Source organism: Siphateles boraxobius, unplaced genomic scaffold, assembly GCF_051911475.1.
Source record: "Siphateles boraxobius isolate OS27281-9 unplaced genomic scaffold, OSU_SipBor_1 24, whole genome shotgun sequence".
Classification (NCBI taxonomy): domain Eukaryota; kingdom Metazoa; phylum Chordata; class Actinopteri; order Cypriniformes; family Leuciscidae; genus Siphateles; species Siphateles boraxobius.
The window spans coordinates 8,104,188-8,120,420 of record NW_027508855.1 but is presented as its reverse complement, the minus strand read 5'-3'; the positions used below and the strand labels follow the sequence as shown (position 1 = coordinate 8,120,420).

Sequence of the window (16,233 nt, the reverse complement as noted above, 5' to 3'; positions counted from 1 at the left end):
TTGAACTTGCGCCAGTCAGATGACGATTGGTCGGTGTACAGGCTACTACATGACAAACAGGCTTCAATGAATTATGTAGGCTAATTATGTAAAAATATGTGATGTTGATTTTTAATTGAATTGACACACTAGCCTACCTTTTATTATTGAAAAAAAGGTTTAAAAATTGCCCGTCGAGCCATATAGGCCCACTCACTGAAAGAACCATATTTGGCTCGAGGGCATCGGTTCCCGAGCAGACTGTGGAATACCCAGTGCTCGAAGTGGGGCGGTAGGCTACTTCTACATTTTACTCTTAAGCGTACCTCTACTTTTTCTTGCGTACCGCTACTTCTCGCATGTAGCCGGTACTCTACCACTGACAGAAAAAGCGTCAGTGTCAAGCCCATTTCACATATACTCCATTTGCAGTGCGTATGTACTGCATATTTTTTCCGCACCCGTATTAACAGGTTAGAGCGTTCACACTGCACGCGGATGCGCTCCGGCGATCCGTTCCAGGATCGGTGTGTAGCCTATACAGCAGTGCAGAGATCGTTTCCACACTGAGTCTATTTCTGCTGTGCTGCACGTGCTGAATTAAAGTTACAGCGCATGGTTCGTGGTCAAAATGAACACAGATTGACATGAAAATATAATAATTTACCATAAATTCATTTAATTATATAAAATGTATAGTATCTCACCGTAAATGTATTTTTGGACTTGCAGACTTGGAGGAGTTCCGTTTTCTCTCTCTCTCACACACACACACACACACACACACACACACACACACACACACACACACACACACACACACACACACACACACACACACACACACACACACATAGACACACACGCGCGCGCACGCACCCCACAAACACGCACACACACACACACACACACACACACAAACGACTTGTTTAAATACATTTATGTTGTTAATAAATAACAATAAATTGTTGTTGTACCAGCAATATCTCCAAGTTTTGTTTTTCACAGTAGAAAAAAATTATGATTTGCCAGTGCAAGAAGAGAGTAGGCCTACCGGCACCTTTTCCCCCCCACTTCAAGCACTGGGAATACCTATACGTTTACACCAGTGCATTTTCATTTTAAAACGCATAACCTTCGCTACGGTTGCGCCTGCCGTCCACACACTACGTTACTCCGGTGTTTTCGACCCTCGAAAACGGAGACTGACCTCTTCAGTCAAGTCCGAAGCAAGGGTCACACGCAAGTGACGCAACCCATAGCAACGCGTTATCAACGACACCTCAGACTGACAGAAACGTAGGCTAAACATAAACGTGAATTTAGGCTACTTTCGTTCTGTAGGCTACACATTGTCATGTTAATTATAATCAAATGCATTTTTTGTCTTATTGACCACAATATTATCATTGATAGGCTATTTGTTTGAGAATGGCACTTTTGATTAATTTTGAAAATTAAGCACCCCCCGATTTGGAAAATTATCTTGTTTGTCAACGTCACATTAAACAGACCCTAATCCAAATACCGACGAGTTAGGCTACAAGCTCGGCGTACAACGCGCTCTCCGTGGTGTGCCGGTGCCATCGTTATCTCGCCGCACGATTGCGGGATACTGTCTTATCTTAACGAGCAATGTTCCCACGGCTCGGACTCAGTCGTGCAAGCTATCCTGTTATCATCCACTTGTCTTATTTATGGAAGCCTGTTTAGAAATGTGCACGAGTGACGGAGAACGCGCGTGCTTGGACACACTCATTAAACAGATCAAATAATATTTCCAAAGTTAAAATTGATGGGAATTTTGTTTTCTATCACTAACATACAAAAACAAGCGGATTCGCACAGAGAGAGAGAGAGAGAGAGAGAGAGAGAGAGAGAGAGAGAGAGAGAGAGGGGACAGAGCGCTAGCCTTACCTCCTTTCGACCTCCTAAACTTTTAACCCCGCAGCGCGCGCAACCGTCGCGCGCAGTGATGTTGACTGACAAGCGCAGATTTTTTTACCGCACAATTTGCAACCTGAGCATAAATTCTGCACCATAAATGTAAGTATAGTGAATTTCTCGTCTTACGCTTTTAGGCTTGTTCCTAAATTTTTTTAGTTGTATTGAACAAGCAGATATATCACGGAGGAAAATATGGAGGTCGGGAAATGTTGTGTATATTTTTTCGACGTGTGTGAGTTTGGGCATGGCGTGTCATGATCATGAGTGTGTGAATGAAAAAGGTGTGACGACATAGAAGGCATCCAGCTAATGGGAGACAGAGAAATGAGATGGAGGGAGAAAAGAGAGACACGGCAGTAGAGGGGACAGAGCTTGGTAAAGAGGTGTCTGAGAAGAGAAACTCAAAAATGAAAACGTTCTTAACGCTTTTGCCAATATTCTCATTTGTTTTCAAGGAGATAAAAATGCCTATTGGATAAACGGCCTAACAAATCAGTGGGAACGAATTTTAAATCTGTTTCGGAATTAATTCACCAACGAAAAGCTCCTTATAACTATGAGGTAAGAGACGTCAAAAATCCAAACAGGTCTATGCGCGAGAAAAATACAGGTTAAATAGAAAATAAATTTAGCTAAGTAGGCTAGTTGAATAGGAATGAATGAAGATTTTTTTTTTCTATAAAGCAGCATGCAAATCGAGATTTTCCAACAGTCGGTAGGCTATAGCTACATAAGCTATTATTTATTGCTAACGTTAAACGTTTGACATTTTCAGCCAAAAAATCTCGCTCTTATTCTGTCGTACAATTCTAGCCTACAGATTTATCATCGAACGCAAGCTGAAAACACGAAACTTTTTTTTTTATCAAGGCTCATTTGTATCTAGCCTAAAGAAATCAGCTGTTTGAACGCATTTTTTAAAGAACATTGTGAGTTTGTGTGGATTTGTTTATTTGTTTGTTTATTTGTAATTTAGATCTGAAGATCACCTGCTGATTTTTTTTTATTATTATTATTTTTTAAATCATTTTCCATTGCGCATCTTTTAGTATACCGTAGTTAACCTCAAACGGGGATATGGCGGATTTAGAGTTCGGATCTCTACAATCGTGTTCCGGTGACGATTCCCCAGCGATGGAATTCGAGAACGATAAAGATTCCGGACATCACGGTCAGAGCAAAACCGGGTCGCCGCCACTGCAAACTCAGCCTTTCCAACAGGTCAGGCATCTCTGCTCATGCAGCCTCCCCGAGTATGCAAGGCAATAATTCTGGTGTCACATTTTTTGTTTGTACATTTTGTGATTATTATAATTATTGGTGGTATTGTTGTTGGTTTTAAGTGGAAATTGTTTATTGCATGTAGCCTATGATATTTTCACGCGTATCTTTTTATTTGGCTGTTCTTGACTATTTTCACAATTATGGTATGGACTAATAAAAAAAAACACTATGGTTAAAATATTAAAATGAATTACCAGACAGAAATCGCTTTGTTTTATTTAAATAATATATTATTATTATTATGGTTGTTCTATCTGTCAACATATTCAGACAGAATAAAAAAACAAAACAATCAGCAGTAATTTCCATTCCAATTTTTTATCCATGCCGATGCAGGGTATGGAGGGAATCAAAGTTTATTTGCACGAGAGAGATCTGTGGGCGAAATTTCATGATGTCTCTACAGAGATGATCATTACCAAAGCTGGCCGGTGAGTGACACTTTTCTTTCTTTCTTTCTTTCTTTCTTTCTTTCTTTCTTTCTTTCTTTCTTTCTTTCTTTCTTTCTTTCTTTCTTTCTTTCTTTCTTTCTTTCTTTCAGAAAATATTTGATTTGATTTATTTCCAAATAAATCTATTCACTTTTTAATTAGAGTGGGCCACATTGAATAAAATTGAAATTGATAAACAAATAATGTCTTTAAATATATGTGATAGTTTCAAGGACTCTCATTAGCTACATACATCTAAAGCTTATTAAAATTATTGCATTATTGGAAAAAAGAAAAAGCTCTTTCTTTACATGCAATGACTTCATCAGGAAAATGTTACAGTGCCTAGAGACAATCAAGAAAATGCTCCATTGTAATATTATTGTTGTATGTATGTGTATCCATGCATGTATTTATGTATTATTATTATTATTATTATTATTATTATTATTATTATTATTATTATTATTATTATTATTATTATTATTATTATTTGTTGTTAGCCCTCTATAATGCATCATTAATCTTTTACAGACGAATGTTTCCCAGCTACAAAGTGAAGGTAACAGGCCTAAATCCCAAAGCAAAATATATCTTACTGATGGACATTATTTCAGCCGACGAGCATCGGTATAAATTTGCAGATAACAAATGGTAAGAACTGCAGTGAAATTCATACATTTAAATTTATGTAAATTGTAATAGGCCTATTAATATTCATACATGAATAGAAGGGTCAACATTTTTATAAAGATGATTCATTCTTTTACAACAATATTAAATGGGCATTTTATTAAAAATGTTCAGAGTGGGTGAGCATTTTAGTTATTGAGCTGTTGAGCATGACTGAATGAAAATGAGAAATTTAGCTAAATCAGTGCGTGTCGGGGAATGCAAAGAGAAAGGAATGCATAGTGTAAATATGAATGAATAGAAAATGAACTGTGTTGTTGTTGTTGTTGTGAAATGATGCATGACTCATATAATTATGAGCTTTGGTTAGGTTGTATTGTTCAGTGAGTGGAGGATCCACACAGAGAAACTCTGAGACAGAAGCTCATTTTGCACCCTGAACTTTTATCTTAGAGTTGTGGAGCAGACAGAAAGTCCTTATCTTCTTTAATGTTGACTAACCCGTTCCTATCTCCTCTGCAGGTCCATCAGTGGTAAAGCTGAGCCGGCGATTCCAGGCCGACTGTATGTGCACCCAGACTCACCGGCTTCAGGAGCTCACTGGATGAGACAGCTTGTCTCTTTCCAGAAACTCAAACTCACCAACAACCACCTGGATCCTTTCGGACATGTAAGTAATGATGCCAATCAGATTGAATTGGTTATTGAATTTGCTGATGAATGTGATTTCACTCCCCACAGGTTTACACCTCAGTTTCTTAACCAGTGGGATAACCAGTAAATCTCTTCCTGTTATTTGCTGCAGATCATTTTAAATTCCATGCATAAATACCAACCTCGCCTGCACATCGTGAAGGCAGACGAGAGGAACAGCTTTGGCTCCAGCAACACAAGTTTCTGCACACACTCCTTTCCTGAGACGACTTTCATCGCTGTAACTTCCTACCAGAACCACACAGTAAGCAGCAGGAGTCCCATGATCGTAAATAAATGGATAGATTTGCATAAAGCAGCAGAGTGTTCATCTTTAATCCTCTTTTATTTTCAGATCACTCAGCTGAAGATTGAGAATAATCCATTTGCTAAAGGTTTCCGTGGAAATGACGATGTGGAATTGCATCGCATGTCCCGTACACCAAGGTGGAGCGCATACATTTTAAACATATCAATACGTATGCATGTCCACACGCAAACATATTTTACTTTAGTAGATCATGTCAGCACCATCACAGTTTGTGATGTGAGTAATGATGAATCACTAATGTTCTGTATTTTTTCTTTCTTTCAGTTTTCATGCATGTATGGGCCTAGATGTCATTGTGTGTTGCATCTCGTAGACACTAATGTTGTTGTTTTAGATACACAGAGAATATGTTGTACTTAAACTATCAGGGTTTGGGAACAAAAGTCAAAGCTTTCTGTTGAACGTTGACAGTATTGAATGTGACACACAAGAGAGGGATATTTATAGTGTAACAATATTAAGAGCAGAGCGGCACAACACTGTCACACAGAAAGGTCACTGAAGGGCTAATGTGTGTGTGTCTGAATTAATGCGTTTTTGAGAGAGAGAGAGAGAAAACAGAGAGAAAGAGGAATGAGTCAGATTGGAAAGGGGGTATAGAGAAGATTTTTAGCTACTGTAATTGTCTCTTAGCTTAGAAATTGAATTAGAAACGATCAGTACTGTGCTAATGATATCCCTTGCCCTCGCCGCCCCACCATGCCAATGCAAATCATGAGACTGCTCTCTCTCTTTTAACACCCTATCAACCCTAGTGCCAGTGTTTTGTGACTCCTCCCCTAAAAGTACCATCATTCACTTGGATATATCCTGGAAATATCCTGAATATAGTTTTGGGGTTTTTTCTCTAATCATCATATTCTCCAATATTGTCTTGGTCTCTGCTGTAGGAATCAGTGTGTCTGATGCCCCTTTTTTGTGCCATTTTTCCACAGTAAGGAGTATCCACTTGTACCACGTAGTACTGCAAGGCAGCGTGTAGCTCCACCCTCTCCTGACTGTCTCTCTCGGTCAGAATACACTGTGACACAAAAACCCAGTCCAGGCTACACCTGCTCAGACACTTCAGGTGCATAGTCCAAAACAAAGAGTTTGAATTTTTGTGTTATAATATTTTGATTAAAGGTAAGTTTTATTTACTCAAATGTAGTTTTGTTATAGTGGGTCCAAGGTTTGTGACATTTAAAAATAAATAAATAATTTTAGCAGCTTAAAAAGATGAGCAGCCCGATCTCATGAAAATGGGTATCTATACCACAAATGTTATTTCTCGTGCCATTTATTCGCCAAAAACAGTTTTTGCGTACATATGATACGCAGTTTTCACATGCATATAATACGCACTTTATGGCGTGTAATATGCACGCACTCCCCACCCCTAATCCTACCCAAGGGGTTTTCAGTGCATAGCATATGCACGCAAAAAACATTTTTGGCGTATAACTGGCACGAGAAATAAAATTTGTGGTACAGATACGCACTTTCATGAGATTGTGTTGCTTAAACCCTTCTAAATTACTTTAAACTTTACTAATTTAATTAGTCATAATTTGATTTTATACATTTTAATATGTATTATTTGTACTTATTATTTGTTACTCATAAATTATTATTTGTACTTATGTTATTTTGTACGTTCTTGTGTTGCTTCAAAATTATTGTGTTTTTTTAAAACAATGTTCAGGTACATCATTTTTCATAATGTAATGCAAACAGGATAAAATTCTGCTGTAAAGCAGCTCTAAAAAGACAATAGCAAACAGTCTTCATTCAGGTCAAGTAAGTTCAGTGTTGATTCAGTTCAGTTCAATAACTGTAAAGTTCATCAATTATGGAATGAGTTCAATTAATCTATAAAGCAGCTCTGGATGAAATCCAGCTCAGTTCAGTTCTCGTCCGATAGAGTCAGTACAGTCAAGTCAATAATATTGCAGAATATTAAGTGTCCCCAACTAAGCTAAAAGTAACCATTATAAAATGTTACGACTTATGATTTGCGAGGTGTAAATGACTGTAATGTCCTTTATACTTTGTAATTTGATGAATGTGACCTACGGAGGGCTTAGCCTTCGAAATGAGAAAGCAAATATTTTCTGCACGCAAAAAAACATGTGATGTCTGATTCAAACAGGTTCTTTTTAATGATGAGTCAGTCAAAAATGTTCACGAATCAGCCTTGATCTTGCTTGTGAGTTGAGGTTTGAGTCAGGGAACGCAATGTGCTAATTTCTGCACTAAATTGATCTAATTTTGAGCCATATTAAATTATTATAGGATCTCCTTCAAAGCTTTTAGAATCTTTGCTTTTTTTATTTCTGTGTTTATTAAATAAACATATTTTAATGACAGTATATTTTTTAACAAAAATAAATGTGTTTATTTAACAAATTAAATAGAATATATTAAAAATGTTATTGAAGTGATTGGTTTGAACAAGTATTATGCAAAACATATTACTTTAGATAAAAGTATTTTAGATAAAAAATTGTTTTTTTGACAAAACCACTTTTATTATTTATTTCACTTTCAGTGTAATTAAGCTCCTAAATATTTTATTTTAGGAGCCAACATCGTCCTTGTCATTCCCTGTTTAGTCTCTATTCTGTATGCAGCAGAGAGCACTCTGTAAACTTTTTTGCCATCCTGGATGCATGTTATTGTTAATACAAAAGGTCAGTGGCCGTCTTCTAAGCAAGCAGCAACCAACTATATAAACCCAAAACAATGAGCTACTCTTTTAAAGCAGAAATGCACATTCTTATTGGCCATGTCTTCACTGGAATGATTAAATCAGGGTTGTTGTTTTTTTTCTCTGCAGTTGATCACACCCTCACTGAAGCCCCACACACTCATGACCCCACCTACCAGCTCTTCACCTACCAGCTCTCCCCCTGCAGTATGGACACCGCACAGCACCAGCCTTGCATGTACGGAAGCTCTCAGGTGGGCATGGAGGACCTCAGGTGGGCGTCTTATACAGACAGTACAACTTACCAAAGCTTTTCTTCTGCTAAAGAAATGGGTGGGACTTTTGGTCCCACCACTGACCTCTCTCAGGAACTATATCCACAATACACCTGTGAGGTGGGTGTCCAGTCACACTGCATGATGACTGATTTATCGCTTTATGCTTGCAGTCGAACAGTCAGCCAAAACCAACAACCAAACAGCTGGTGTGGGGGCAGTTGAGCAAGTGTGTGTGTGTGTGTGTGTGTGTGTGTGTGTTTGTGTGTGTGTGTGTGTGTGTGTGTGAGTGTGTGTGTGTGTGTGTGTGTGTGTGTGTGTGTGTGTGTGTGTGTGTGTGTGTGTGTGTGTGTGTGTGAGTGTGTGTGTGTGTGTGTGTGTGTGTGTGTGTGTGTGTGTGTGTGTAAGAGGGGAAAAAAGTGTGAATAATTGTGATAAGTTGCTCATAACTTCCTGAAATAGCAAATTTGCATCTGTTTTGCTCCACAGATTCTATTTTGTTGTGAATCAGGTCTGGCAGATTAAAACTGGTACATTTTTCAGTTCTGCTATATCATCAAAATAAATAATAACAATAAAGTTTGACATCAAAATTAATATTATCTTCGGTGTAGTAGCAAGCAATTATTTTATTTATTGTTATAACTATTTGTATATATTTTATATATACTGTTTTATAATATTTCATTCTTTCTCATGATTTCTGTCAATAGCTTAAAGCTCCAGTCCGTAACTTTTTTGGGTTAAAAATGATCCAAAATCATTTTTTGAGCAAGTACATAACCAGCCAGTGTTCAAAACTATCTGCTTGTCTTAGCTGGATTCAAAACGGTAAGCTTGTAATAATGTTTTTAATTCCAGCGGTACTGGTGGATTTCTGCGGGAAATTCGAGCATGTCTTTGCGTCATTACGTCACATCTGTACACATAAAGAAGGTGTCTCGGCTAGTAGGCTATATTGCGTGTGCAGAATGTTGGAGCTGGAGATTTATAGCATTTTCTCACAACACTTGATAATTAAACGTATTAATTTGATGGCGGATCCAGAAAGGTTCAAACGAGAATCACCAGTGACAACTGGAGATTCACCCGTTGAAAAATGCAAAAGACTTTGGACTTCGGAGTGACTACAGAAAAAAAGAGACTGCAACCGGGCCTGTGCGAAAACAAGGATAAATGTCGGAAGGGCAATAAATGTAGTCACACAATGCTGATGTTGTTAACATTAACAATTTGAGAACAAAGTATAATTTGAGCTGATATGATAAGCGATTGTTAGATTTAATCAGCGCGATTTACTGCAATGCTTTTTTACCCTTAGTTGGTCAGAACAAGAGTGGATGTTACTTACTTGTTCAGATGACATTTTCCGTTGAAAATTCTTATGTTGGTCATACTTCCAAAAAGTAGAATCTATGATTCCGAATGAAAGTATCTGCACCGCACGGTGACTGACAGCCGCACACTCTCCTCAAAACATTAGATTCATCCGCGCTGTGCCGTGCCGAGGCACAACCCACATTAAGTTGATAATTCTGAGAATAACTGCAATTGCAGATTTCGAACAGAGATGGCGACAAAGAGGAAAACTACGGACTGCAGCTTTAAGTAAAATAAAAATTAATTAATTAAAAATAAAGTTTCCAATTATAACCAAACAGGGTATTATAGCATGCATAAATATATATACAGTATATATATATATATATAGCCTATATATATTTATGCTAACAATTTTTCATGTTCACATTCACTGTGGAGCAAGTGAAAACTAATGGGATTTCAGGATAAAAAATTGAAATTTTCATTTAATACTGAAAAAAAACCCAATTTCATTCCCTCTTATCCCAATCACAGTGATGGACGTTTGCATGTCCCTTGCATCTTCAGTGGTGTGTGTGAGATTTTGTGTACCTTTGTATCTCATCAATCTTCTGGTAAAGATGTGTGAATCTCTGTTACCATTACCGCAGAAAAAAAATTGATCAAGAAACATCTACACCAGGAATTTAAAAAAAAGAAAAAAATTAAGGAAGTGGGTTGTTTCACCGTGTTTTCGTTAAGATTTAGAGAGAATCGTCTTTTTTACTATATCACTTGGGAAATGCTGATTTCCAAGCCCAAATGCAAAAGAATCTTAAATATCCACTTGAACACGCTCATGTGCTAGCTTCAGATGGGGGTCCTTTATTTTGTTTATTTTAACTCTATAATGAAGAGAAAAGGGAATGCTGGGTACTGCACGTGTCACAGTCTGTTAAGGGAGCAGTGATGTTACCAATCCTGTCATGGCCCAAGGCAAGAGAGACAGAGAGGAGGGGCATCAGCTGGACATTTATTTATAGACACACCATGCAATAAGTGAAATATGGTCATGTAAAAGATATTTTTATGTTGTGAAATTCATGTTCCAATTATTTATAATGATGAACTATTTATTGATTTTGAGTTCACAATTTGTGTTTGCTGATATTTATTTGTAAAGCATTTTTTAAATTCATTGAGAGTGGTTTACCCAGAAAAATGTAGAGTATCTGTGTTTTGTGAAAGGTGTTTTCTAAAACTTGTTTGAATATGAGGCTGAAATAAAATGGTAATCCACAACCATGTATTTTGTGTTTAATCTAGAGCCTATGTCTTGAAATCATAGTGTGTTTATGTGCCTTAGAGGTGTACTTTCACACCTCATGTAAGAGTTTGAGAGAGAGAGAGAGTGTGAGAGAGAGAGAGAGAGAGAGAGAGAGAGAGAGAGAGAGAGAGAGAGAGAGAGAGAGAGAGAGAGAGAGAGAGAGAGAGAGAGAGAGAGAGAGAGAGAGAGAGAGAGAGAGAGACTAATCAGAAGTCTGTCTTCACAGGAATGGCTGGAAAGTTCTTTAGGGCAAAACAGTTTATCATGTAAAGACCAGGGAATTTCTTGTGCATTTCAACAACAATTTCTACTTGGAGGACATAATTCAGCCCTTTTCTGTCCCCTTTACCAGTTTTTATGTCATTGGATTACATGGTTGACAATTGAAATGCCTATCATTAGTATTATTTTTATAGGTTTTGTGAACAAAAAACAATGCACTGTATTCAGAAAGCAATGTGTCTTTTTGCCATTTATAACTAAATCTCAGATCAAATTTGGAACATCCCAACAAATGCTTAGGGATGTAAAGCAATGTTTAAGTAGCCTACATATAATATAAGAATATGGATTGAATAATATGCCTGCTATCATTAAATTCCCCTGTCTCATCTCAGCAGACTGTTTAGGGTGGCAGATGTAAAATCTGAACTCAAATCAAGTCTTTGAAAAGCCTCTGACCCTGACTGGATTTCCTGGCCCATCTAAGCACTTATTTACTGCTAATTAAGTGATCTGAGTTCACTGAGATCTCATTTTCTCAATCCTAATGGCATCATCCAGCTCCTCCAGGAAACACGCCGCTGCCCCAGTACACTCTGGCACACACACACACACACACACGCTCCAATAAGGGCCCTTTTACCTCCCTGACATTAGCTTGTAATACTATTAACCCGTTCATCGTTAAGATGCCCACTTAAGCAAAATCCGAAAGAAACCCATTTAAGTGAATTTAATGCGGAGTGGGAAGAGATCGAAAAGCGTACATCTTAATGTTAATGCAGAGTTGTTAGGAGTGCAGCTCATAACTATTCATAATTGTGTGTTCTTGTTCCTCATTTACAGCTTTGACCTGAAGACTCTAATGTTGAATGTGTTGTTAGGCCTACAAATGTTTAAGAATGGGGGTATCATAATTAATTCAGTAAAGGAAAGATTTTTTTTAATAGAAATTAATAGTTTTTCCAGCAAAGATACATTAAATTGATCAAAAGTGACAGTAATAATGCTTTAAAAGATTTCTCTTTCAAATAAATGCAGTTTTTTCTCAACTTTCTAAATCATCACCCTAGCAATAAATTACATTCTGAAATATATGAAAATAGAAAAGTATTTTAAATTGTAATTCACATTTATTCAGTAAGTTTGATTAAGTTAAGTTGATGACGGAAGATAGGCACTGTGACTTAACTGAATTTAAAACAAGAATTTTGTTTAACCTCAGGATCAGTAAAAATATAGAAAAAAAATCTGAAGCTTCTAAAAGTATTTTATTAAATAAAGTCTTAAATATTTAAAAATGATATGTTATAGCATCAAAATAAATGAATAAAATTTATTTAAACTAAAATATTCCTCCAGATTTTTTAACACTGCTTCAATATTTATGCCAATAAACCTGTACTAAACTTGATAGAGAGGCAGAATGTAGTCAGCAGTTGTCAATAATCAGTAAATACCAGCAGCCAAGAGATTCAGGGTGGGTCAGTGCATCCATGTATCTGATGCTTAGTGGACCAGAAAACACTCATATGGATGCCCCTCCCCCAACAGTTCATCCCAAGAAGACTGTTCCCTATGGAGACCTCATAATCCTCAAAGTCAAAGCCTGTAGCCAAACACTGACGGAAAAGACCTGAGCAGACTCCTCAAAAACATTACATCGTTAATAGAGATTTTCTGTAAATCAAAAACTAACACAAAAAGCAATACTCATTTTACCTGCTCAAATAATATAATTTCTGTTGTGCGTTACTGATAATCTATAGAATCATTTAGATTTTTAAGAAGTTAATAATTAAAATATATAATCCTACAATTTTTTTTTCATTTTTCAAATTTTTTAAAAAAATTTTCTCATTTATTGTTTCTTATTTATTTACTGATTACTGTGTTTAATATGCAACGACCATTATGATCACACAAATTCTCCCCTGGCAAACAAGAGTGAGTAAAAAGAGTTGGACTGAACTAAGGACGCACAACACACTGGCGATGTGTGGGTGAATACCCCCGCACCCCACCTCGAATGTTCTGGGGGCAGTGTGCTTCGGCAGCAAGGAGCCACTGTCACTCTCCATTAGTAAGAAAGCCCTAATCCCTCCCATGCAAAACTCCTATAATGATATCACTAACCACGAGTGGCACCGCCGGTCATGCAGTGTCTGGGTATGTGTGTGTATGCGAGCGAGACCTAATGTCCACAGCTTGACCTTTCACAAACACTTGTTTCACTAATCTGAACCTTTTTTAAAAGGCCTTCCTACATCTTTTGTGTCTACTTGAATATGGTTTGAGCAAAATGAGATGTTTGGCCTCCTCCTTGACCTCAAAGAGAATATTGTTTTTTAATGTATGTATAGGCTACGATAATGTATATATATATATGGTATACAGTATGTATGAATATATCGTAGCCTATATATATATATATTCTCACTCACTAGGTAAGCCCTGCAGTCCCGGGAATCCAGGATGGACCCCCTTTTGTCTTTGGAACTGCTTTAATTTTTGTGGCACATACTCAACAAGGTGCTGCAAACATTCCTCTGAGATTTTGGTCCATATTAACATTATAGCATCACGCATTTGCTGGAGATTTGTCAGCTGCACATCCATGATGCAAATCTCTCGTTCCACCACATCACAAAGGTGCTCTAATGGATTTAGATCTGGTGACTGTGGAGGCCATTTGAGAATAGTGAACTCATTGTCATCTTTAAGAAACCAGTTTGAGATGATTTTAGCTTTGTCACATGGTGCGTTATCCTGCTGGAAGTAGCCATCAGAAGATGGGTAAACTGTGGTCATAAAGGGATGGACAACAATACTCATGACAACTGGCATTGATACGCTGTAATTGGTACTAAGAGTCTAAGAGGCCTAAAGTGTACCAAAAAAATATCCCAGAAACCCTTACACCACCACCAGCAGCCTGAACCATTGATAAAAGGCAGGATGGATCCATGCTTTCATGTTATTTACGCCAAATTCTGACCCTACCCTCTGAATGACACGGCAGAAATCAAGACTCATCAGACTATATGCAACGTTTTTCCAATATTCTTTTGTCCAATTTTGGTGAGCCTGTGCGAATTTTAGCCCCAGATTCCTGTTCTTTGCTGACAGGAGTGGCACCCGGTTTGGTCTTCTGCTGCTGCAGCCAATCAGCTTCAAGGTTGGATGTGTTATCCTTTCAGAGATCCTCTTCTGTAGACCTCAGTTGTAACGAGTGGTTCTTTGAGTTGCTGTTGCTCAAACCAGTCTGGCCAGTATCCTGGTAAATGATAAATACATTTATGATAAATAAAATATTTTTTTTAACTTACCCCAAGTTTTTGAATAGTATTGTATCACAATATTAAGCAAAAAAAAGTTTTCAACATTGATAATAATAAGAATTTTTTTGCTTCTTTTGCTAAAATATCGCTTTAATTCAAGCACTGAATCACCTCTGTTCGGTCTTTATAAACATTAGTCTCCCCCTCTCCTCTTTCTCTCTCTCTCTCTCTCTCTCTCGCTCTCTCTCTCTCTCTCGCTCTCTCTCTCTCTCTCTCTCTCTCTCTCTCTCTCCCCAGCTGTTCTTGTTCGATATTGTTTACTACCCATAAGCAAGTCTCTTTTTGCAACACTAAACGGTGCATTACAACTATCAAACAAACAAACAAATGCTCCCTGACCCCGGCTCAGCGGGACAGCTGTGGTGTCTCATCGCTTATCACAAATGCTAACTGAGGGTTAACATCATCCTGAACATTGAGTGGCTCTCCTACTCACACACCTCTGTTATGCTTTTGAATAATGAATTTTGCCTGCGCTTGTTCAGTGTTCGATCATGTGTGAACACAATAGAGAGACACACAGAGACCTGATGCCTCCTTAATTTACTGAGCAGCATGCTGATATGTGGGGTTGTGTGTTTTTCTTCTTTCTGGGATTTGAGGTCAGGGATAGGGTCAAATAATGGGCTAAATATGGGATCCCTGGCTTCAGTCCATAGCAGATTTTGTAAAGATCATGAGGGTGATGGAGGACCCCACTGTTTAACGTCTTCCAAAAATAATTTTATTTAAACTTGTTTTTTGTTCTAAAGCTAAGAAACATAAGCCAAATAAAGTGAAATAAATAAATGCCTGTTGTGAGAAAAAAATAGTTTCTTGTCTTTTCAGCATTTGGACATTTACATGGGCGTTAAAATAATTTCCTCTAATTCCACACTAAGCAAACAGAAGGATTCGTGGCCTTAATGCATTAGAGAGAAGGTGACAGGAGACAGAAGCATGTTTATTAAAGATAAATGAAGGTCTGGACACGCACAAAAACAAAAGGAATAAAAAAACACATAAAAACACTTAACGTATTTGAATTTATCTTATATCAAGTCCATTAAGCATAGTAAAAAAAAGGTAATTTTCATGTTCTCGCATTGTTATTCCAGTGGAATTATTCATTAAATAGCGAAAAAATATATTAAATTCTAATGATGTAGACAAAAAAAATGCATTTTGGCACGCTTTGAACCAAAGAAGAGATTTAACAGGATTGTGTATAAAAATTCCTCATAAATGTTTATAGCTTATACATTTGATAGCGCTTCAGTGCGTAGGGGGAGACCGGGGGCAATTGTAATTCCTCCAGTCAGAAACAAGATGCCAGCACATGATCAGTAGGATTTTCTCCCTGCCTGTGTAAAAGGATCACGATCATTTCAACTCAGCAGAAGTTTTCAACATAATAGCCTACTCAATTTTGAGTAATGAAAGTTACTTTTATGATGTACACTATTTTTTGTTATTGTATTTTTCTAAAGTTTAGATGACTTTGAATTTAAACTTACATACATTGTATGTAAAATTTAAAAAAATGAAATACAAAATTTAAATATTAACAACCTATGCTAATACCCAAACACGCCAGTGCAGGCCCACTGTGGGTAAGTCTGGGTTTTATGTGGGACAGTGTGGTGAAGGGCAAACCCTTTGGCAAACCCACAGAAAACCCACTCAGGCCCCCAGTGGGTTACGGGGCCTATAGCAGTTTTGCCCGTTTCGGCCCCCATGAGGATTTACTGTGGGCAACCCTCTATATATAGGTGTGGCTAGTTAGCATATAAGATTTTA

At 37.4% G+C, this 16,233-nt stretch overlaps 1 protein-coding gene across 3 annotated transcripts; it reads left to right on the top strand.

The window, feature by feature from the left end:
- The first annotated feature begins 1,591 nt into the window (after positions 1-1,591).
- Positions 1,592-10,866, top strand: tbx5b (T-box transcription factor 5b). 3 transcript variants are annotated; one of them, XM_077241181.1, is made up of 11 exons: positions 1,592-2,025; positions 2,382-2,487; positions 2,976-3,147; positions 3,547-3,641; positions 4,176-4,295; positions 4,797-4,944; positions 5,080-5,232; positions 5,323-5,414; positions 6,234-6,367; positions 8,117-8,521; positions 8,671-10,866. In XM_077241181.1, exons 3-10 carry the CDS (start codon positions 3,004-3,006, stop codon positions 8,485-8,487), a joined length of 1,257 nt encoding a protein of 418 aa, XP_077097296.1. In that variant the 5' UTR covers positions 1,592-2,025; positions 2,382-2,487; positions 2,976-3,003; the 3' UTR covers positions 8,488-8,521; positions 8,671-10,866. The 3 variants fall into 3 exon arrangements, with proteins under 3 accessions (XP_077097296.1, XP_077097298.1, XP_077097297.1); XM_077241182.1 differs by lacking the exon at positions 1,592-2,025 and adding an exon at positions 2,108-2,301; XM_077241183.1 differs by lacking the exon at positions 2,382-2,487.
- The last annotated feature ends 5,367 nt before the right edge of the window (positions 10,867-16,233 follow it).